The sequence below is a fragment of the Sciurus vulgaris genome (assembly GCF_902686455.1).
Source record: "Sciurus vulgaris genome assembly, chromosome: 14".
NCBI lineage: Eukaryota > Metazoa > Chordata > Mammalia > Rodentia > Sciuridae > Sciurus > Sciurus vulgaris.
Window position 1 is genome coordinate 46,463,472 of NC_136475.1, and position 23,677 is coordinate 46,487,148.

Below are 23,677 nucleotides of genomic sequence, written 5' to 3' on the forward strand. Positions count from 1 at the left end.
TCCCCCATTATGTGTCATCATCCACTTATCAGTGAGATCATTCGTCCTTTGGTTTTTTGAGATTGGCTTATCTCACTTAGCATGATATTCTTCAATTTCATCCATTTGCCTGTAAATGCCATAATTTTATTATTCTTTATGGCTGATATTCCATTGTATATACATACCATAGTTTCTTTATCCATTCATCAATTGAGGGGTATCTAGGTTGGTTCCACAATTCGGCTACTGTGAATTGAGCAGCTATGAACATTGATGTGGCTGCATCTCTGTAGTTTTTGCCTGGTTTTAATGTTCTTTTTATGGCATCCTAGGCATACTAAGTACATTTAGTATCCATGGTACATTCTTGTTTTCTCTTACAACCACCACAATAACACTAAGCAAGTCTATGTCTTAGAAGAACAAATGATGTGTTCTCAATGCTTAATGTTCAGTTTCCCCCACTCAACTTTTTATTTTGAAAATTTTCAAACAGAAAAATAACTTTATTTAAAAAAATTTTATAGTTGTAGATGGACATTATGCCTTTATTTGTTTATTTTTACGTGGTGCTATGGATCAAACCCAGTGCCTTGCACATGCTAGGCAAGTGCTCTGTCACTGAGCTACACACTCCCAGTCCCAGAAAAAGAACTTTAAAGAATGCATACACATATTTTCTATGTAGCTTCACAAACTAAGATTTTGCCATATTTACTTTTCTCTTTTTTTATTGTAAACAAATGGGGTATGACTTGTTTCTCTGTACATGAAGTAGAGGCATACCATTTGTGTAATCGTACATTTACATAGGGTAATGGTGTTTGATTCATTCTGTTATTTTTCTCTTCCCCCCACCCCTCCCACCCCTCTATACAGTCCCTCCTTCCTCCATTCTTGCCTCCCTCTGACCCCCAATTATGTATCATCATCTGCTTATCAGCGAGATCATTCGTTCTTTCTCATTCTCATCTTATACAAATTCTTGAATCATTTGAAATTTTTGACTTGATACATTACCCAATACCGCAACAAGTATTTCCTAATAAAGACATTTTATACAAAATCATACTATTACCATCCCATCATCGAAAATTAACAATAGGTTTATATCTATTATCCAATTGATAGTCAAAATTTATCCACTTCTTTCAAATATCTTTATTTAATACAGAGCTTTGAAGCTAAATTCACTTATAAAATTCTAAAGTATAAAATTCAATGGTTTTTAGTATATTCACAGAGGTGTGCAACTATCATGTTTGCTCCTGGAACATTTTCATTACACTAAAAAGAAATTCTGTTTTTAAGCAGTCACTCCCCATTTCCTACCCCACCTGCTATTTTTGGTAATGACTAATCTACTTTCTGTCTCTATAAACTTGTCCATTCTAGATATTTCATATATAGTTGATTCCTGTTATTTAAGGTAGTGACATCCTATAACGTTTCTCTGAATTAGCCAATTCTAAATCACTACTCCTGGGAGAAACAAAGGTTTGGGATTCCAAAAAATTTCAGGTCAATTTTTTTAATCAACCAATTAATACAGATACTTGTTTTAAGTGCACTGCTGTTTAAAGGTACCTCAATGTTTATTTGTCAACTCATTAAGAACTCATGACCAACACCTGTAACATATGCCTGACTGAAGTTTAACTAATACATGTATTTTCTTCTAAGCATATCACAGTCTTGTGCTTTGAACACTAGACAATTCTATGCTTGTGGGGCACTTTATACAGTGCAATCACCATAAAAAGTAAGAAAAACCGTACTAAACAGACTGAAATGGACACCTGTTTACACCATGAGAGTTGAAATAAGAACTGGAAAGATGTTTGTTCGACTTCAGTTGAATGATAACTCAGGTCTTTTTCGGCTCTGTGCATGTTCACTAATGACTGTCAGAGTGCTGAGAGTATTAATGTGGGTGTTACAAATAAATTTCATTGATTAGGACAAGTTGCAAATATGGGGATCTACAAATAATGAGGATCTAAAGTAAATGGACTCACATAATACGTAGCATTTTGTGACTTTTTTTCACTTAGCATGTTTCCAAGCTTCAACCACATTGGAGTCTATATCAGTTCAAATTGAGTATCCCTTACCAGAAATGCTTGAGAATGTAAGTGTTTCAGATTTTGGAATATTTGCTACATATAATGAGATTTCTTGGGATGGGATTTGGGTATAAACATGAAATTCACTTACGTTTCATATGCACTTTATACACCTTTCAAATGCACCTGCGTTTTGACTGTGACCAATCATATGAGATCAAGTGTGGAATTTTCCACTTGTGGCATCATGTCAGCACTCAAAAGTTTTGGATTTTGCATTATTTTCAACTACAAATTTGGGATGCTCAATCTGTACCTTGTTACTCTACTTCCAAATTATATTAATCCACGAGTTGATGGACACTTATACATAAGATTTGTGTGGACACATGTTCTCATACCACCTGGGTATATATACCTAGGAGTAAATTGCTGGGTCTTACAGTAAACACTATGTTTAACCTTTGGAAGAACTGCCAGATTATGTTCCCAAGCAACTGCGCTGTTTTATGGTGTTTGATTCCAATTTTTTCATATCCTTGCCAATACTTTTTATTATTTTTTTTATTATTGCCATTCTAGTGGGTGAGAAATGGTATCTGTTTTTTAAAAAAAAAATTTTTAGTTGTAGATGGACACAATACTTTTTATATTATTTATTTTTTTATGTGCTGCTGAGGATCGAACCCAGTGCCTCTAACACTGAGCTACAACTCCAGCCCCGCACTGTGGTTTTGATTGCATTTCTCTGAGGGCTAATGGTATTGAGCAACTTTTCATGTGTTTATTGAACACTTTATTTTTACTATATTGAGAAGGGGTCTCACTATGTTGCCAAGGTTAGCCTTGAACTCAAGATCCTCCCATCTCAATCTCCCAAGTAGTTGGGATTACAGGTATACATCATTGTGCTCAGCTGTTTATTGGCCATTTAAAAATCTTATTTTATTTTTCTGATTAAAGTATCTAGTCAGACATTTTGCTCACTTTTAAATTAGCCTTTTTATTTTTGTATTTGGTACTGGGGATTGAACTCAGGGGTGCTTAACCACTGAGCATACCCCCAGCCCTTTTTATTTTCAGACAGGCGCCTGCTAAATTGCTAAGGTTGGTTTTAAACTTCAGATCCTCTTCCCTCAGCCTCCAAAGCCACTGGGATTACAGGTGAGTTCCACTGCTCTTGGCCTAAATTAGCCTTTTTATTATTGCCTTATTTTATTATTGCACTGCAAGAATCAAAATATCTCTTTTTCTGAACAAAAATTCAGTTAGAGTTTACACACTGTATTTGGTTGTTTTGTCTTCTCATCCTCTTATAAACTAGAATAATTCCATTTTTTTTTAAGAATGTCCCTGGGCTGGGGAGATAGCTCAGTCAGTAGAGTGCTTGCCTTGCATGCACAAGGCCCTGGGTTCGATCCCCAGCACCGAAAAAAAAAAAAAAAAAAAAAAAAAAAAGAATGTCCCTAACTTTTTTGAAGAGTCTACCCAGCTTTTTTCCTAGAATGTCTACATTCTGGATTTGTGTTTCCTCAAAAATGTTAACATGTACCTCTATCCTCTGTAATTTTTGTTAGACTAAAAATTGTATCCAAGGGTTTGATTACAACCAAGTTCAACATTTTGGGCAAGAATAAGTCACGGGCGATGTTAAATTCATATTACACTATATTAGGAGGCACATAATGCCAGACTGCCTCTTTAATTGTAAGACTAAGTTTGATTGTTTGCTTAAGGTAATAGTTATCACCTTTTCACATGAAAATACATTTTTCCTTTTCTAATTAGCGTATAAATCTATGAGATGACACTTTGGTTCCACATAAATATCCTATTCCCCAACAACTATTCACCTGATGATTTAGCATCCAGTCATGATTTTTGCCCAAGTAAATATTATATATGTTACTGCAAAATGGGAATTTTCTAATCCAGGCTAACATATTAAGTTAGTCTTGAATGATACTGTAAACAAACTAATAAAACTTTTTTTTTCTTTTACTAAATCCAATATCTAAAAAATGGAGCAGACCTTAAAAAAGATCAGTGAACTGCCAAACAGTATATATAGTCAGGCTTTGATTACACAGTTTTGCTCCAAAGTAGAAGTAGTAATAGAGAAAATAGAAAAATAAACATATCTAGATTTAACAGAATATAAACATATTTATGAAACAGAAACTAAACAGACATGTAAATAGGAAAGAAGCATGAAGCCACAGGCCTACTCAATTCTGGGTCTGGGATCAGACAGTGACAGAACTCAGGTTACTATGAAATAACAACAACAACAACAAAAAAAAAAACAAAAAACAACACAAGTTCCCTGTCTGAGGCTGGGAGCTAAGACATGTCACCATGATTTCTATAAAGAGGTCATAAAATTTTCTGCAACAGTTTAAAATTTTTAGAATGTTACAAACCTAAGAAAGGGGTGACTGATATGGAACATGTTAACTACTACTAACTTCACACTGGGACCTCAAAGAGCTATAGGAGTAAGGGTGAAAAGGCTAACAGAAAATAAACTAGCCATAATAAGAAAACCAGTTCCAAATCAGCACAATCCTAATTGGATTAAAGTAATCCTAGATTGCTAGTCCAACAGTTCTGGTCAAAACCAAAAATCTCTGAAAGAAGATACTATTTCTAGCCTCAAATTACCAAAAATTGTCTATATGCAATGTCTGTCTCTCTTTAAAAAACAACTGGGCCTATATTATGATAAAATTATGTTTTTTTTAAAAGAGTAATATCATATAATACAAAGAGCTCCATGGGGAGAATCAAGAAAATGGAGTTATTAGAGACTTTAAAACAACCATTTAATTTTTTATAAAGAGACAATATTGGGATTTTTCAGCGAGAACAGAAACCATAAAGCAGACCAAATGGATATTCTAAAACTAAAACAAAAAACAAAACCATACACACACACACACACACACACACACACAACCACCCCCAAAACTCAAACCTAACTCAAACAAACAAACAAAAGCCCTCTGAAACTATGAACTTAATGACCAGCTCAATAGTTTATAAGGTATATAAAGAAATAGAGGGTATATATGTAATTTGAGTTAAAGGAGTAAAGAGAAAACAGGTAATATTTGAAGGGACAATGGGTGAAACTTCTTTCAAATTAATGAAAAATATCAAAGTCAGATTTAAGTATCCTTATAAATACCACTCAGAATAATATAAGAAAAGCCATGCTGAAACCCAATAAAGTATAATTGCTGAAAACCCCAAAAAGAAAATCTTGAAAGCTGCTGGGGGTGGGGTGGATTCTTTTTACAGGAGCAAGAAAAAGCTGACAGGAAAGAAGGAAGCCAGGAAAAGTTCAGTCCCCTTGATGACAAATGTTGAGACAGTAGATCTCTAGACTTCTTGTCAACTAAACAATAAGTGTCTTTTCTAGTTCAAGGCACAGTAAGATATTGTTACTTTTAGCAGAAACTATTCCTGATATAAATGTCTGATGGGAGGATAAATGGGAAAAAAATCTGTGCCCATACAATATTAAAGATATAACTTATGAGGATTTTCCTGAACTATGAATATGAGGAGGAGGAAAAAATGTCTATATATTCTTACCCAATACAGCATAATAAACTTCAGAGGTATCATATAAAATCTTAAAAACTACAAAACATGAATATGAGGAAAAAATGTCTATATATTCTTACCCAATACAGCATAATAAACTTCAGAGGTATCATATAAAATCTTAAAAACTACAAAGGAGAAGATAATCTACCTATAAAAAAAGACAAATTAGGAATACATTTCTCAGGCTATAAAATTTTGAAATGAAACCATAGTAGTACAAAGAAAGAATATTTCAGTTTTACCTAGACACACACATACAAAAATCTTAAAATAACAGAATTCAGGGTTGTATATAAACAATACAACTAAGCAGAGCTCATCTAAAAATGCGAGATAATTCAGTATTAGAAAATTAATGCAGTAAGCCATATTTTTATGTTTAAAAAATATATATAATCTTAATAGAGGCAGAAAAGCATTCATGAAATTTAATACTTCTTCATAACAAAAAGCCGAGTAAGGTAATGAGAAGTCAGACAGGGATGGATCTATCAAAAACAAAATGTAAATATCATACTTAGATTGAAACTTCAGAAAGATTCCAATGCAAGTAGAACCAATATAACAATGCTAGCGTTGCGCAGTGGCAGTATCATAGCCAATGAGGTTTATCCGAGGCGCGATTATTGCTAATTGAAAACTTTTCCCAATACAACAATGCTAGCTAACTTTTGGCTTATCTGTAAATAACGGAATCATTTATATGGAATGAGAGAATTTCAAACAAACCATCAGTACAAATTAAGATTTCTGACATTATATTATCCATATTTATGCTGAAAAAATATGAAGCTGGGCATGGTGGCATATGCCTATAGTCCCCTGTGATTTGGGAGGTTGAGGCAGGAAGATTGCAAGTTCAAGGCCAGAATCAGCAATTTTAGCAAGACCCTGTCTTTATACTGATAAAATGAAATAAATAAAAATAAAAATAAAAAGAGCTGGTGATGTACCTCAGTATTAAAGTGTCTCTGGAATCCCCAATGCCAATCCCCGACCCCCCCCCCCCCCCCCCGCCGCCCCGGCAAAAAAAAGAAAGGAAAAAGAAAAATATTAGTATTCTGACACACCAGTTAATAACCAAATGGAAAATGTAAAAGAAAAGAGCATATTACAACAACTAAAGTGTGTGTGTGTATATATATACGTGTATACACACAAATGCAGTCTGGGAACAAAAAATATGAGAAAGGGGGTCATGGAGATCATTATAAGACATTAATGAAGGCAAAGGAAAAAAAAAAGATCAAAATTCTCACCAACTGTGGCTTCTACAATAAAGGAGAGACTTATTTGATCTATAAATTCAAGAAAACACCCAAAAAATCTTTTCATGAAGATTAAGTATAACAAAGGCTACTCTGAAGAACAGCAGTGTGTGGAGCCTCTTGACATAATACATATCAAAACTAGTTAGTTGCAGTGGGGCATGCTTGTAGTCCCAGCTACTTGGGAGCCTGAGGAAGGAGAATGACTTAAGACCAGGAGCTTGATGCCAGTGTGTGTTTGTGTGTATGAAGCTCTAATCAGGACAGTGTGGTGCTAGCAAAAGAACTGATAAATAGATTACTAGAACAAGTCTGATAGTCTCTCCACAAGAACCACACAATTAAGAAAACCTGGTATGAGATAGACCACATTATAAACTAAGATGGAATAGACCCAATAAATAATGCAGGGATGACTAGTTATCCACACAGAAAATAAATTAGATTTCCTACTTTACAATAATTTCTGTATATCAAAGCCAGTTCCAGGTGGATTAAAGATCAGAATGTGAAAATCAGAACATTTGAAAGAAAATATAGACAAAACTTTCTTAATCTAGATAGAAGTGGTTTCTTATCTAAGACAAAAACACAAACAATATGACAATTTTGGCTATATTAAAATTAAAATCATCTGTACAAAAGTGAGTATAAAGAGAAGTCACAAACTGAAAGGTATTAACAAAACACAATGAAGTATTCTCACAAATTGATAAAGACAGTCAACAGAAAAGTGTAAAGTTATATATTATTGCTTAGTATGTTTTTAAACTTTAGAGATACATACATCTATCTATCTATCTATCTATCACAATGAACCTAAGTATATAAAACATTTTTGGATATACTAAACACCAAATAGAGATGATAGTTACTATTGGAAAGAAGAATGAATGGGAGGGTTTAATTATCTTTTGTTTTTAAAAAAATCTGATGCAAATCTGTCAAATATTAACATTTCTTAAGGTTGGGTGGTGAATACAGAAACATTATCTTACACCAGTCTGTGTTTTTAAAAAACATTTCAAATGAAAGTAAAAGGGGAAATGGTTAATTTTACTTCAGCAGAACTTTAACATGAAAAAATAAAACCTCTTTCTTCTAACAAGCAGTCTAAATGGGAAAAAAGAATCACTCATTAAAAAAGGTGGCAAAAGGGGTTGGGGTTGTGGCTCAGTGGTAGAGCGCTTGCCTAGCACATGTGAGGCACTGGGTTTGATCCTCAGCACCACATAAAAATAAATAAATACAATAAAGGTATTGTGTTCATCTACAACTAAAAAATTTTTTTTAAAAAGATGGCCTAACTTAACAGAATAATTAAAGTTATAGCTATGCATCGGTTATTGTATACAAGCATTTTAGCGTGTAAACAAGATTAGAAGATTTCTGAACACAGTATAAGTACATTTCAATGTATTAGGGATTTGTATGAGTTGGGACAACCTACAAGAATATATTGGAATCACACCAACTGAATTAAGATGTCCATTTACTCAACACAAAAAAAAACACGGTCGTGAATCTTCTAATTCTGTATGTTTACACCTTTTAAAAGTTGCAGACCTATTTGGTATTGACTAAAAAAAACAAAACAAAAAACTATAGGCCCTAGAAAAATACCTTTGTGCACAGAAAGGACACCCCCAGACCATCCACGGGTCTAGAACTGCTTTAGAGTTCCTCTCCAAATCTCAGTTCGAAACATTAGCTGAGATATGCTGGAAAAGAATACCAAGTTGGGTTCCAGTTGCGTAAAAGTGACCTTTTGGGCTTTCACCAACTTCTTGTGAGGTCGTAAACAGCTTTTACTAATGACTTTTGCTCTCTTTCGATGCTAGGGTTAGGCAAACGCCGCTCTCAACTGCTACAGAACCAAAGCCTTAAGCTTTGAAGTGGGTCAAGCAGTTCTGCCCCTGTCCCGCAAAAACAAACGGGCAGGAAGCCGACCCCTTTTCTTACAAGCAGCGGCACCCAGCGAGACGCCCCGGAGCTCTAGGGAAAACGTCGCTGTTGGATTGGAAACAGCTGTCAGTCTTTGAAGCCTTCTCCACAAGCGTCCCGGCCCCAACTCGACCCCACCTCCCTCCCAAGATAGGAAGCCAGAAGAAACGGGGAGGAGGTATCTCTCCTCAATAACGGCCTCAACTGCCGCCAGCCAAGTCCCCGCTCTGGCCCACCAAACTCGATTCCCAAAGAGTCCCACACTCACTGGAAAGTGGGGCCGGGTCCAGGTCCCGGCCCAGCTCCCGGAATTCGGCGGGTCTCCCAAGGTTTCGGGGGAGGGGGCGGCTGAGACGCCATCTCTCCGCCTCTGCTCGGCTCCGGCTCCCAGCCAGGACTGTGCAGGCCTCGGTACAACAGCACCTCGAGCGTCAGGCGTAATTGGCAGAAAACCGAACTCTCCACCCCGCGCACTCCTGCAAGTCAGGGCAGGTTCATGGTACTTTGTCAGCTGCGACAAGAGAGCAGGAGGATACCACTAATTTATGGGAAGAAATGATATATTTTTTATTTACCCTAGAAATAGTTTCTATTCTAAAATTAGGACTAAGTGTTCATCGACATTTCTGGTAGCGGCTACAATGTTCTAGATGCGAAGTCCCACGAAGGATTCCCGGGGACTAGACCTCTCCAGCTGGGTGTGATGTCCCACGCACTCTGGCACTAGTGAGGGAAGTAGGGTGTGAGGCTGTAAACCAGCAATGTTGCAGAGTTCCCTATAAACAAACGGGGAAGTTCACTCTTTCCTCGCGAGAGAGGCCTGGTCCTTTCGTTCTAAAGCCCTGGTTTCCTCGGGGGACAGAATTGCTAAAGCGCAATAGGTGCGTTGTCTTTAGTCTTCCCGGTTCCCTCTGAGGGCCGGAAGGGGTTAAATATTTGGTTTCTGCATCTTGGGAGAAGGTAAGGCGGGGAGGTCTGAGAAGAGGGGCTGCGGACCGGGTGCTAGAAATGTGTGGCTAGAGGCGGGGTCGTTTCCCTACCGTTGTAGTGGCTTTGTTGGGAAGGGTGAATGCAAAGTTTCTTGAACCTGAGCGAAGAGGGTAAGGGCTTGCTTGGCCAAAACAGACTCGAGATTAGACCTTGGGGATGAAATTTCCAACAGCCCAAGTTAGATTCTGTAGCACACTGAAGTCTTGAGCACTTCCTTCCCTTGAAATCCACATCCCCACACCACAGGATGAGTGACACCCGTGTGTATGGAAATTAATTTTAAAAGATTGTAAGGTGGAAGACTCAGTTTGGTCATTTTCATGGTTTTTCTCATGCCTTGCTCCTTGCTTCCTGTTCGGTAAGTGGTTGTTGTAATCGTCCAAGAGATAACAAGAAAGTCGTTCTTCTATATTAAATCAGAAACTGATCTGGTTATGGTTGGCTGGTGGAGAAGGGATTCAGTCCCAGTAGGGATTCTGACACGTAGGAGGCGATTCTGTTGCAACTTTTTCCTGAGGGTTCCCCTCCCCCCTTTCCCTGTAAAACAAATAGGCAAACAAAAAGCAAAAATCTTAACAAGGCAACTAAGACTGGAAAATTTTCAGCGTGAGACGCTTTCTTCAGGGCTTACTGCAAAGATAATCTAATACAGAACAACAGGTTTCTTTTATGAAGCCCTAGCATTTCTTTACCTCAAGATGAAACAACCAAATTTAAGGCATATTTCCTCTTTTAATGTGCTTGAGAAGTCGCTAGATATTGCTAGGTGAAAATGGTGTTAAGAGATTTGTAAATCCATAGCGTAATTATTAACACATACTAGAGTTTTTTTTTTTTTTTTTTTTTTTTTTTTTTTTTTTTTTTTAGTGTTTTTATATTTCTTCAAATTATTCAGGACAGGAGATTTTGTAATTCTAAACAGGTTTGGGAACTTCTCAGAGCCAGGTGATCATAATGTGTCATTTATTGACTTAGCATGACACCTTTATTCTAAGTGAACTTATTGGAGAAATAACATTCAGTCTTTAAGCCAAAGGGGAGACAGCATAAACTTGAATGTAACTATGTAAGTCCCCAAGAAAAACTTCACTAGGACATGTCTTTTTAAAGCACTTATTGATTTGTTTATTGGAAGAAAGTGCATTTGTTTCTCTTTTTGAATTAAAGATTAATTCTGAATTCAACCCCTGACTTCAATGGAAAAGAGAAGAAAAAATAATATAGTGGGTAAGACCAGAAACAGTGTCTCTGTGAGGGTAGTCCAAGGGATGCACTTTAAATGTTTATATTCAGCTTCTCACAGAATCCCAGTCCCTTCTAGGCATCAAACAGACTAAGTGGTCTCAGGTAAGGGATTCTGATCATTGTAAAGAATAATGACTTGACTACACAGTTTCAGTTTTTAGCGGGTGTTCTCCCCACATTTGAAGTACTTTCTTGAAAATACCCTGGAGTTTAGATTTACTTAGGTAACCCTGAATAAGCATTTACCTGTCTTAGTATCTGAACTTTTTCAATCTGGTGTCCAGACAAGCCTGTCTCTTCTTCTTTTCCCTGATAACTCACATATTCATGAGTTAGAACACATGCAGAAGCAATCTGATTCTTGTAGTGTGGCTACTGAACTGCTTTTTATGATGAAGAGGTCTTTAGAATTGCATAACTGTTTTCCTTATTATTTTGTGTTAAGGATCAACTTCTCTTGATTACTAACCACAAATATTTAGAGACTTGTAAGTAAGTAGTGAGTTTTAAAGGGTTGTAAAACAGACTAATAATGACTTGCATCTCCATTGTAAGCTGTTGGTAAGTACATCATTCTCCCACATATTTTTATCAAGTTTATTTGAAATATGAAATTATACAAATTGAAAGGTACTGTTGTCTTATCTGTGTGACCATAGTTATATCATTCCATATTGCCATGAATTCATTGTTTTATAAAATATCACTGGTTCAGGGGCTGGGATATAGCTCAGTGGTAGAGCACTTACCTGGCATGTGCAGAGCCCTGGATTCAATCCCCAATACTGCATCTGGATTGAATCCAGGAGCACTTTACTACTGAGTTACAATCCTGGCCCTTTTTATTGTTATTATTATTTTGAGACAATCTTGCTAAATTGCTGAGGCTGGCTTCAAACTTGGGATCCTCCTGCCTCAACCTCCCATATTACTGCAATTACAGGTGTGTGTCACCATGCCCTGCTAACTAGTTCACCATTTTAAAGTGATAGACTGATTCACTAATCAGATTTATTTTTACCAAACATACAGTGATTAGGTAATTTTGAATTTTTAGTACCCTTCCTTCCTGGCAACAAGAGGTTTATACTGGATTTCCCCCCATTCTTTATATAGTTTGTGAGTTTATTCAGGTTGCAAAAATTTGCAACATTTTAGGTAAATAATTACACTCCAATATTTTTTGAGATTTATTTTTGTTGGGGGTTTAACTTGTGAATGAAAAAAGGAAATTTGTTCTCATTTTGCTGAACACTAGTTGACATTTAGCTATTATAGCATCAAAATAAAGTTGATGTTTTGGGACCTACTACCATTTGTTTTAGTACTTGATTGCTAAACTATCATTTAGGCTAGCCAAATATATACAACATAGACTGATATGAATTTTTTCCTAGGAAACTCATTTTTAATTTCTAATAGAAAAAGTTTAATGAGTTAGCTACTCTGTTCTCAAACAATACTGAGTCATACATGCCTGTAATCCCAGTGATTCAGGAGGCAGGAGGATCTAAAGTTAGAGGCCAGCCTTGGCAACTTACTGAGACCCTGTCTCAAAATAAAAAGAGTGGGGGATGTAGCTCAGTGGTAGAGTGCTTGCCTAGCATGTGCCAGGTCCTGTGTTCAATCCCCAGAACCATCAAAAGAAAAAAAAAAAGAAAAAAAAAGAAACATTCTTATTTTTTTTATTGACTTGCTTATAATAACACACTTATCATAATGCAGAATGCCAACCTAAATTTCTTGACAATTAGAAACATTAACTTGATTTTTTTTTTTTTTTTTTTTTTTTTTTTGAGATGGGGTCTTGCTATATAGCCCAAGCTGGCCTTGCACTCATGAGATCAAGGGATCCTCCTTTTTCAGCCTTTAAGGTAGCTGGGTCTTATAGGCAAGAGCCATCACACTAGGCTTCTTGCCATCTTACAAATTTCCTTCAAGTTAGTGTTTTAGAATTTGCATATAATGAAAAGGGCATTACTAGAGAGCATAAAATAGTGTTTTTCACGTAAAAATTAGTTTTTATCTCTAAGGGGGAAGGTATACTTGTCTGTGACAGTAAAACACTAAAACTGCTCATTATTTTTTCTTTTCTTTCTTTCTAGTTACAATTCAGTATGTTCCCACTGACTAAGGAAAATAAGCATGTGGCTCAGTTGTTGTTCAGTACTGGCACCTGTCCAAGATGTATCTTCAGATTCTGTGGTGTGGATTTTCATGCACCGTACAAACATCCATATGAGGTATTTCCATTTTCTTTATGTTAAGATATGTTTTCTGTATTTTAAAAGGAATGCCTACTTTTGAGGGCAAGTTTCCATAATTCTTCATTAAATAAAATAACTAATAAAATAATGACTGATAATGATAATTTTGGAATTGTTATTACCTTAAAAAATTAGTGTAGGATTTTTTCTTAAAAAATTATAGAATTTTTTATTCCCTAGGAATTGCTTTTTAAGTGATTATTTAATATTTAGTGTGGAGGGATCTTTGGGGAGGAATTCTCTCGTACACTGAATGTTTATGTATGCCTTTCCTAAAAGGTATCTAAACCTAATATCACAAAATATTGCTTCTTACTAGGTATTAGTAAGATGCGACGTGAGAGGGCTGTAGTTCAGAGCTCTTAAGTGAGAATATAGTAATCTATATTACTAGTCATATTTCTAAATAGATGAAATCATGTATTACCTAACACAGGGGATACATTCTGAGAAATGTGACCTTGGGTGATTTTGTGGTTGTGCAAACATTGTAGAGTACCCTCTTATAAACTAAGATGGCTGTGACATCCCTAGGCAATATAGTCTTCAGGGACAACCATTTGTATATGCAGTTCGTTGTTGATGGAAACATTACCGAGTGCATGATTGCATTTGAACACTTTAGAAGTAAATGCTTGTTGTCATTAATTACAACAAAAGTAATGTGTAGAGATCTTTGACATTTATGGTAATAAGCGGACTTTGTCATTTAGTGGGATACTTTCACGTAAAATATATTTGTGAAATACGTTTGATTCTAATAGTGACATTCTTTTCAAAGATAGTAACGATATGTGTGCAAATATATATACACATTCATACACATACATATTCAGTTTCTTAAAATTTAAAAAGCAGTCCAGCAATTAATAGTCACCATAATTTTTCTTATATAATTGGGTTTTCCTATTATTTTAGAAATAATAATGCTCATAATTCACTTAGCATTACTATATGTCAAGCTCTTAACATAATCCCAGTAATAACCTATTAGGTAAGTACATACTATGATTGTCTCTATTTTCAGATGAAGAAACTGAGGCACAGAGAGGTTAAGCAACCTGTCCAAAGTTACACAGCTATTAAGTGAGCAAGCTAGGATTTGAACAGTCTGTCAGAGTCCAAAGCCTAGGATTTGGAGCTAGAAGACATGGATTTGAATTCCAGTTCCTCTGCTTTCCAGCTTCAGTTTACTCTTCTGTAAATGGGAATGATGATAACATCTACCTCACAGGATTTTAAGGGACAATATCTAATAAAGTATGTGAAAAACTTTTGAAAACTGAAAATGGTACATATGTTATGATGATCAATATATATACATATATTCATTTATATACAATGTGACTGGTTTTGCATCACCTTCCTTATACATTTTTTTCAGACATTATGTTGTAAGATTCACAGTGTATATTATATGAAGAGACTGAGTATTACCAACGTTTGTTCATATCATTTTATGTAAATATACAAAAATTTGAAAACTGTTTTAAAGTATTATTTAATTTTGATCTGTTCCATTCATAGCTATATAGGTATGTGTACATATATGTGCATACTATGTTATGCTGACATTACAGATAGTAGATAATAAACATTCGTGTGGGTCATAATATACTTGTGTGTGTTGTATGTATGAATATTTCCATGTTGAAATAGAATAGCTAATATGGCAATGAAATGAATTGAGTGAAAGATTTTTTCCCTTTACAGTCATTAAAATGTAATCTGAATGAATTTCAAAAAGATATTTATTCAACGACTGAATAATAAAACATAATTTAGAAGAAACAGTAAAAGGCCTCTATTTACATGAGTAGAATATCTGAAGTATGAGAATATTTTAACAGGAATTCTAGTTTTTACATTCTAACACACAAAATTAGGCAAACCAGAATGTAGAAGAGGGTTTCTTTCAATTAATATTTATATATGGTTTGAAATTATGATACCTAATTTCAACACTGCGAACATCTCTGTACTTTGTTAGTAAATTTTTGCTTAATTGTTTTTTTTTTTTTTACTTCTTAGTCTTCTACTCTGTCTAAATGATCAGGTTTCATATTAAACAAATATTGTACTTGTGAGGTGTTAGTGTTTGCGAGATTATGGAAGATGGAAACTCACTTTGTATTTTCTTTCTTTCTTTTTATTTGGGGGCGGGGTGCTGGGATTCAAACCTAGGGCCTTATGCATGCTGAGTAGGCACTCTACTACTCATCTACATCCCCAGGCCAGTTTGCATTTTTATGTGTTAATAATTAGAATTCGCATTTGTTTTTACTGAAATTAATTAGTGAATAACTCTTACAAAAAAGAAATACTGATCAAATTAATAAGTTTGTTTATTGTCTAAGATTTAGGATTTTAAGTTAATTGATATATGGAACTCTTGATATTTATACATATATAATAGGAGTTACATAAGTTTCTCTTAAATTCCCTCAAACCCAATGCTGGCTAATAAAATGATTGACTGCTCTAGAATTGATATAAATCAACATTGTGCAAGCCTGTGATATGCTATAATTTTCACTTATGTTTTTATACTTCATTTTATCCAGAACTCCTTAAGAATATCATAAAATGGTCATTCCTTTATTTTTTATTAACTTTTCAGGAGTTACTCAATCATCTACAGAAATTTCTGAAAGCTGAAAAAGATGAATTAATTTTGGAAGTTCCAAACCCACCTCTCAAGAAAATTCGGCTTCAAGAACTGGAAGATGGGATTGATAATCTGAGTCAAAATGGGGAGAGTGAGATCTCTATTATTGAAGATGCGTCCCATAACTCAAATTCAAGTGCAAATGTATGCAATGTTTGCCTAGGAATTCTTCAAGAATTCTGTGAAAAAGAGTTCATTAAAAAGGTAAATAGTCTTTTTATTATAGGGATAAATATGTAGAGATTTTCAGTTTTACAGCTTAGAATTCTTGCTGGGTGTGGTGGTGCAGGCCTATGATCCCAAGCAGCTCAGGAGGCAGAGGCAGGAGAATCACAAGTTCAAAGTCAGTCTCAGCAATTTAGCCAAGCCCTAAGCTACTTAGCAAGACCCTGTCTCAAAATAATAAAAAGAGCTGAGGATGTGGCTCAGTGGGTAAACATCCTGGGTTAAATCCCTGGTCCAAAAAAAGAAAAAGAAAAGCCTGCTATTCTGACATTCCTTTGTATCAACATACCTGAAAATCAATCGAATTTGTGTGCTTATTTTTCAGTCATTAGTGATATTCATTTGAAGAAAAATATAGCATTTTGTTTTTCTTTTACTGCTTAACACAGCTCAGGAGTTGGAGAAAAGTTCTTTCTTAGTCATAGCTAATATTACTTAGAAAAAATAAGTGATACAGCCTTGTAAATGATTAATGACTGGATGTGGGATTGCCTTTTGTTTCCTGCTGTAATGAACACTATAGTTGGCTTTATTTTATTTGAAAATAGTTAAAAATTATGAGATAACCTAACAGAAAACTATTTTGACATTTTGTCAGATTGTTTTGCAGGTGTCAGTCCTGGCTGTTTTGGTACTTTGTGATACTGATCTTTAGGGTGATAGCAAATATTTAAGTTCAGAAAGTTTGTAAGAGTTCCCCACTATGTATGTGTGTGTGTGGGGGGGAGGGCAGAGAAAGAGATACATAGTGTGTATGTTTTCTTTTGTGGTGCGAGGCATTGAACCAGGGCCTGGTGCATGCTAGCAAGGTGCTCTACCCCTGAGCCTACATCCTCAGTCCCAAAAATGTGAGTTTGGAGCTTTTGCAGTGTCTTCTCCTTGATTAGAAATTCATGATATGAAGTTTAAAATTTTTAGCCACTCTTGGGAATTTACATAACTGTAATACTTTTTTAGGTGTGTCAAAAGGTTGAGGCCTCTGGGTTTGAATTCACCAACTTGGTATTTTCAGTCTCCTTCCCACCACAGCTCTCTGTAAGAGAGGTAAGGTCTTTTTTTGTACATAGAACTATATGTAAAATGCATACTAGGAATTTCTGAAAATAAGAATGTGGAAACATTCCTTACCCCATTATGTTTTACACATTTTGTGTACTTATTAAATGATTGAAAGAATTTATACATGTTGAATAGATAAATGAAAAAGGATTTATTGATTTTAAGTTAGTTTATTAATGCCAAGACTGCTTTTTTTTTTTCAAACTGAGGATGGAACCGAGGGCCTCATGCATGCTAAGCAATACTCTACCACAGAGCTAGACCCACAGCCTCCTTTTTAAATATTCTATTAAATAATAAACATTTATTGAGCATTAGGTTTGTGTGATTCATGATAGAGAAGGACATTTGACCTTGGACTCCAGAGATCCTTTAAGGCAGATATATATGTGCATTTTATAATATTCCTAGGGTAAGGGTCATTTCAATTATGATGAATTTTCTTATTTTCTGGAGTATAAAAATATAAAAAGTGGCATGCATCTCTTGTAGTAATTGATAAAAAGGAGAATAATAACTTCATATGTAGATTTTTCCTTTGTTAACAAAAAACTCTGTTAATAGTATTAAGTATAGTATATAGATTTCTGTAATCTCAAATTATAACCATGAGTTTCTAATTATATCCATATATATTTTTTTCTTTCTTGTTTTAATTGTCAAAGGACCTTTTTTTTTTATTATTTAAATGTGATGCTGAGTATTGAACCCACAATACTCAGCCTCACACATGGTAGGAAAGTGCTCTACCACTGAGCCACAACCCCAGCCACCATTTATATTTTTGCAGTGTCTTTCCCTAAGAATCCCAAAGTGTCACCAAAATATTACATCTTATACTATCACTTTCTTTGAGCATGTTTATTAGCCACAAATAGGCTAAAGATTAAATTAAGACTTATTTAGGATAGATAAAATGATAAGAGCTGGGAAGTGAAAAAGAGGAGAATAAGTTTAAGTACTATCTCTTGATGACAAGATAACTGAGCAAACGGAAGAACAAAGGGGTTGATGATGATTTCCTGAGGTTCATAAACAGAATCATTTTCTCACTAATCATTAGAGTATTTCTCACTGATAAGAGAAATCAGGTCCAATTTTGGTAGAGAGAAACAGACTTCCAAAAGCAAAGTTACTTATAAAAGTTGCAGTGTTTGCATAAAATTAGGAATATGAAGTATATTTTCCAAAAGTGGTTCTGTATTTTACATTACTGTAATTTACTACATTAAAATCTTGGTTGTCCATTTATCATTTGGACAGTGTTAATTTAATATTTATCAAATACTTGTGAGGTATTTATATTCTGTATTAAAAATAGAAGATGCTGTCCTTAAAAAACAGAATTATTTGGCTTACATTTTGTAACTGATTTTAACTAGTAAACTATTTATCAGAAATATGACTATTTCATTTATTGGAGAATTAGTGTTTCAACAGTTTGGTGTTAAGTGTTTTATTATTTTCTATTACTAGGTAACATATTTTATCTATTTAAGAATAATAAATCTTTAAGAAGTATAAGGTTTTAAATGCAATGTACTCTTTTGTGTCCCATATTTCTACAGAAAATTATATTTCAGGGTTCATTTTGTGATTTTCTTTTATTATGTTACTTTCTTTTATTGCCATCTTTTATTACTTTCTTGAAGTTCAGGTATGCTATGCAAGCCAGACTTAAAATAAATTACTCTTTAAACTGTATTTTACATATCCCAATTTAAACTAATTATTCATGTCCTTAGAATATTCTTGCATTTTGAATATGAATTCTTAACTTCTTTAGTGCTTTGTTCTATATTGTGGCTTTCAGCTTAGATCTTTTAAATATTTTTACTTAGAACTTGCTTGTCTGTGTAGAATAAACATCAGTATACGTGGAATTGATTGATGCTGGTTAGCTCATAATTCAGTGTGGAATATACAATTGAGTCAATTTGAATGATTTCATTTTTTCTATTTTTAAGAACTAAATTATGATCACTGATATCAAATATTTGATTTGAAACCAAATATTTTATCATTATGGTGGTATTTATTACATTTCTGCTTACAGAAGGACCAAGGAAAGGAGTGACCTCAAGTAAAATATTTTTTAAATATAAAACTCCTCTAACAATCCCATTTCTGATTATATTTATTCATCATCATTTAAACATTAATTTAAAAGTTTAGGAAAAAAGACAACAGTTTGTAATTATCATTATTTTTCCACTGAGTTTCAGAGAATATGGAGGGAGGTTTGGAGTACATTTCCTGAAAGTGTTTTCTTAGAAATAAGCTGGTGTGATCAGGACAGCTTTAAACTGAATACAGTTTAAGAGAAGAAAAATAAGCAAATTAATTGATGAAGCGCTATTAGACAGCAATTAAGGTGTGGTAAGCAGAATAAACAGAGGCAGTATTTAGAGGTCACAGAATACAACAGTGTGGAAAGTAGCTAGACCTAATACTTAGAGTCTCCAAAGTTTATAATGGCATATAAAATTTAAATGATAAAGTTGAAATTATAAGGGAGAAGAGCAAATACCTTATGACTGTCATGGTAAATTTCTGGGTTTGAGCTAACCATTTGAATGTGATGGTGGAAGGATAAGTCTTTATTAACCCAGATTTGTTAGAAGGAAATATGTAATATATGATATGGCAAGAAATTATATACCTAACGTTAAGACCTAAGATGAGAGTGAATTAATGCTGAACACTGTCAAAAGGAGATTAAAATGAGAAAGAAACAAGGATAGATGGAGGAGTAGATGTATGCTGTTTGCCATTTGGCTAAAGTGAGGAGGGGTGATAAATTGGTCACATAGGCACAAAAGACTCACAAAATTTAATAGATACAATAGTAAAAGAAACTTCTAGGATCTAGGTACTTGATGGAAATCACATTTGACTAAAGGCATATTATCTGACAACTTCTGGATTGGAACAGTTTCTTATCCTAGAGTAATGGTTCTCAAACTTCAACATGTATAAGAATTATGGGAATTTTGCAAACCCCACCCTGCAGAGAGATTCTGGTACAGTAGGTCAGGTGGGCCCCAGGAATTTGCATTTCTTAGAAACTCACTGGTGTTGCTGTTATAAGAACCACACTTTGAGAACCACTGTCCTAAAGGAAAATTAACGTCTTAAAATTTGCATCTCTGGGCTGGGGTTGTGGCTCCGTGGTAGAGCACTCACCTAGCATGTGTGAGGCACTGGGTTCGATTCTCAGCACCACATATAAGTAAAGAAAAATAAAGGTCCATCAACAACTAAAAAAAAAAAAAACAAAAACAACAACAACAAAAAAAACGTATTCCTGAAAGGAGGGGAGGAACAGGTAGAATTAGAAGGTTTTGTAGACTTTTGATAGGTGGATTTTAAATAGTCCAAAGCAAAGGCAAAGAAAATTGGCATTGGAATTTGGGCTAGAAGGTAAATTATAAGGATTAGTAAATTCAGAGAAAATATAATTCAGACATTAATCCAAACCAAATTATCCCAGGCAATAAACAAATTTTAGGGAAAAGAATATATTCCAATAAAGAAATGAAGCATCTCGCCCTCTTACTGTATATTTATACATTAATTTGACTTTTCATTTTGGAAAATGTCAAAATAGTATGACTAGCCCAATGAACCCCCCAACCACCCAAATCCAACAGTCGAGTTTTTTGTAAACTGAGGATAAATTTCAAAGGAAATCCTTGAAAGTTGAAGTCAAATTAATGCAAATGTAAGAAGGCTTAGATTTATAAGAATAGCCACTGGAAAACTAAGGCCACTAATGATAAAAGACTACTAGAATTGCTAAGAAAGAGGGGTACTTAAAGTTATGTTTGGAACAAGAAAAAGGTGAACAAGGAGACAGATCTGAAGCTGATGATGTGCTGATGCTGGATGATATGGAGAAAGTAGAACTCTGAAAAATCCTACTTTTCTGTTTGTTAAGGAATTTTTTTTTTAATATTGAAAAGAGTATAATGGATATTGATAAGGGAGAATGAAAGCTCCACATGGTAAAACTTTTCTAAATGGGCTCAAGTATTTGGGCCTGGGTGAATTACATTCTAAGATTCAGAAAGAACTTGTGGCTATCTGTGATCTTTCAGGACATTTTAAAGATAACATTTTCCATATGACTGGAGACAGATAAGGTCAGTTCTAGTTTTCCAAAGGTGAACAAAGTTGGTTCTGTTGGCTGCCAATTGATGAACTTGACCCTGAAACCCTGGCAGGATTCTAGATCAGGAACTAAAGGAATGAATTGTGAGCAGTGAGAGAAGGAAGAATTGATTGCCAACATAGTACAGGCTCACTAAAAGCAAATAATGCCTGCATCATTTCTTCCTTTTTCAAGCTGGCAAAACTGGTAGAACAGGGAAACATGGTAGCATCAGTACAACCCAATTTCAGCAAGTTATTTAACCAGGATTTTTTTCTCATGATAGCTTCCTGAAAGTAGCAGGAAACATGTGCAGGACTTGACAACAATTAATTGGATTGTGCCAGACTGGCCATACCCAGCCAAAAGGAGCTGATTAATGACTAGTACCAAACTTGACAGCATCTCCCTAAATGTGACTTGCAGATAAGCCGCATGAAACTCACTTGGGGGAAAGTGATGAAAATGGATTTCTGGGCCTTGTCTCAGATCTCCTAAATCATAATCTATAAAGGTAGGGCATAGAAGCTCCTTGATGATTCATGTACATATTGAAATTCAAGAATCACTAAACTTCAGGGAAATTTCTGATGTGCTACAGGACTCTTTTCATACTCTGTTCATAATTTCTATCGGTGATGCAATGAGAACTCTTACCATAGGTATATATGACACAGTCAAGAGTATAATAGATAGATTGTTAGAATTAAGATTCCCAGAGATCTTCTGAACAGGGAAAAGCCTAATGATGAAATTTAACAGAAATAGACATAAGTTCTTGTACTTGGATTTAAAAAACAACTGTCAAATAGAGAAGGAAGCAGAAGTTGCTTAGAATCTGTTTTTAAAGAGATGGCTCAGAGGTTTTAGTTAAGAATTAGTTAATAAGACAATTAAATTATTAGACAATAAGAATTAAGGATATGATGTAGATAACCTCTTTGGACCTTGTCCAATAAACTATGCTTATTAGAAGCATAGTTTCTGTGATGAGGAAGATAACATCATCTTTTACTTAGTGTCAGTCATTCTTGGAGTACCATGTTCAAATGGAACTTTCTGCTGTAGATGGAGCAAAGACAAATGGGAGGGCATTCTGTATAGTTCATGTCCTAATCTTCAGAACTTGTGAATATATTTCCTTATACACACGCAGGGATTTTGCATATGCAGTTAAGGTTAGGGACTCTAAAAATGGTAAAATTATTTTGAATTACTCACTTGGGCTCAACCTAATGATAAGACCTTAATGTACCTTTCCTGACTGAGATCAGAGTCAGAGGGAGATGTGATTATAAAGAATGGCCAGAGCTGGGTATGGTGGTGTTTGCCTGTATTCCTACCAAGTTGGGAGACTGAGGCAAAAGGATTATAAGTTCGAGGGCAGCCTCAGCAACTTAGTGAGACCCTATCTCAAAATGAAAAGGACTGGGGATGTAGCTCAGTGGTGAAATGCCTCTGGGTTCAACCCCAGTACCACAAAAGAATGGTCAGAGGGATGCCACATTGCTTCTTTTTTTTTAAAAAACACTTTTAGTTGTAGATGGATGCAATACCTTTATTTACTTTTTTTTTTTTTTTTTTTTTAATGTGGTGCTGAGGATTGAACCCAGTGCAAGGCAAGCGCTCTACCATTGAGCTACAACCCCAGTCAACATTGCTCCTTATAAAGATTTACTGGTTTACCCCTCAAGTAACCAGAAAGGAGCTTAACCCTTCTGACATCTTGAGTTTAGCCTAATAAGACCTATGTTGGACATGTGACCTAAAGAATTATAAGAAAATAAATCTGTGTTGTTTTAATTCCTAAATTTGTTACAGCAACAAAAGAAAAATACCAGGGCTAGGGATATAGTTCAGTAGTAGAGCACTTGCGTAACAGGGTGAGACCCTGGATTCTATCTCCAGCACCGTAAACACACACACACACACACACACACACACACACACACTTAGAGGATTTAGTGTATTCATTATGGTAGAAAGATCTGAAAGGTCACAGGAGCCACTGTTCAAAGAACTGAATTGTTTTATTTGGAGAATAAATGATTCAGTGGAATGAATTTGCTTTCCTTAAGTTTTTGAAGGAATTTCCTTATGAAAGAGGGATTACGTTGTTACTGGGATAGAGTCAGGAGGGAAATGATTTTTGTCTATAAGGAATTATCCAGAACAGGTTAGACTGTTTTCAGAGA

General features: G+C 34.9%; 2 protein-coding genes across 6 annotated transcripts in view; one reads left to right on the forward strand and one right to left on the reverse strand.

Moving 5' to 3' along the window:
- The window catches only part of PEX13 (peroxisomal biogenesis factor 13), a 38,265-nt gene extending 28,878 nt beyond the window's left edge, over positions 1–9,387 (reverse strand). The window contains exon 1 of the mRNA XM_079109725.1: positions 9,144–9,387. Within this exon, the coding sequence (XP_078965851.1) occupies positions 9,144–9,235 (92 nt within the window). The 5' untranslated portion in view covers positions 9,236–9,387. The remainder of the gene's footprint in view (positions 1–9,143) is intronic.
- A 173-nt stretch (positions 9,388–9,560) lies between these two features.
- PUS10 (pseudouridine synthase 10) overlaps positions 9,561–23,677 on the forward strand; it is a 103,522-nt gene continuing 89,405 nt past the window's right edge. For 2 of the 5 annotated variants that reach the window (XM_079109714.1, XM_079109717.1), the window contains exons 1-4: positions 9,844–10,223; positions 13,216–13,353; positions 15,998–16,249; positions 17,228–17,314. In XM_079109714.1, the coding sequence (XP_078965840.1) occupies positions 13,228–13,353; positions 15,998–16,249; positions 17,228–17,314 (465 nt within the window). In that variant the 5' untranslated portion in view covers positions 9,844–10,223; positions 13,216–13,227. The other 3 variants (XM_079109716.1, XM_079109715.1, XM_079109719.1) reach the window with 3 other exon arrangements.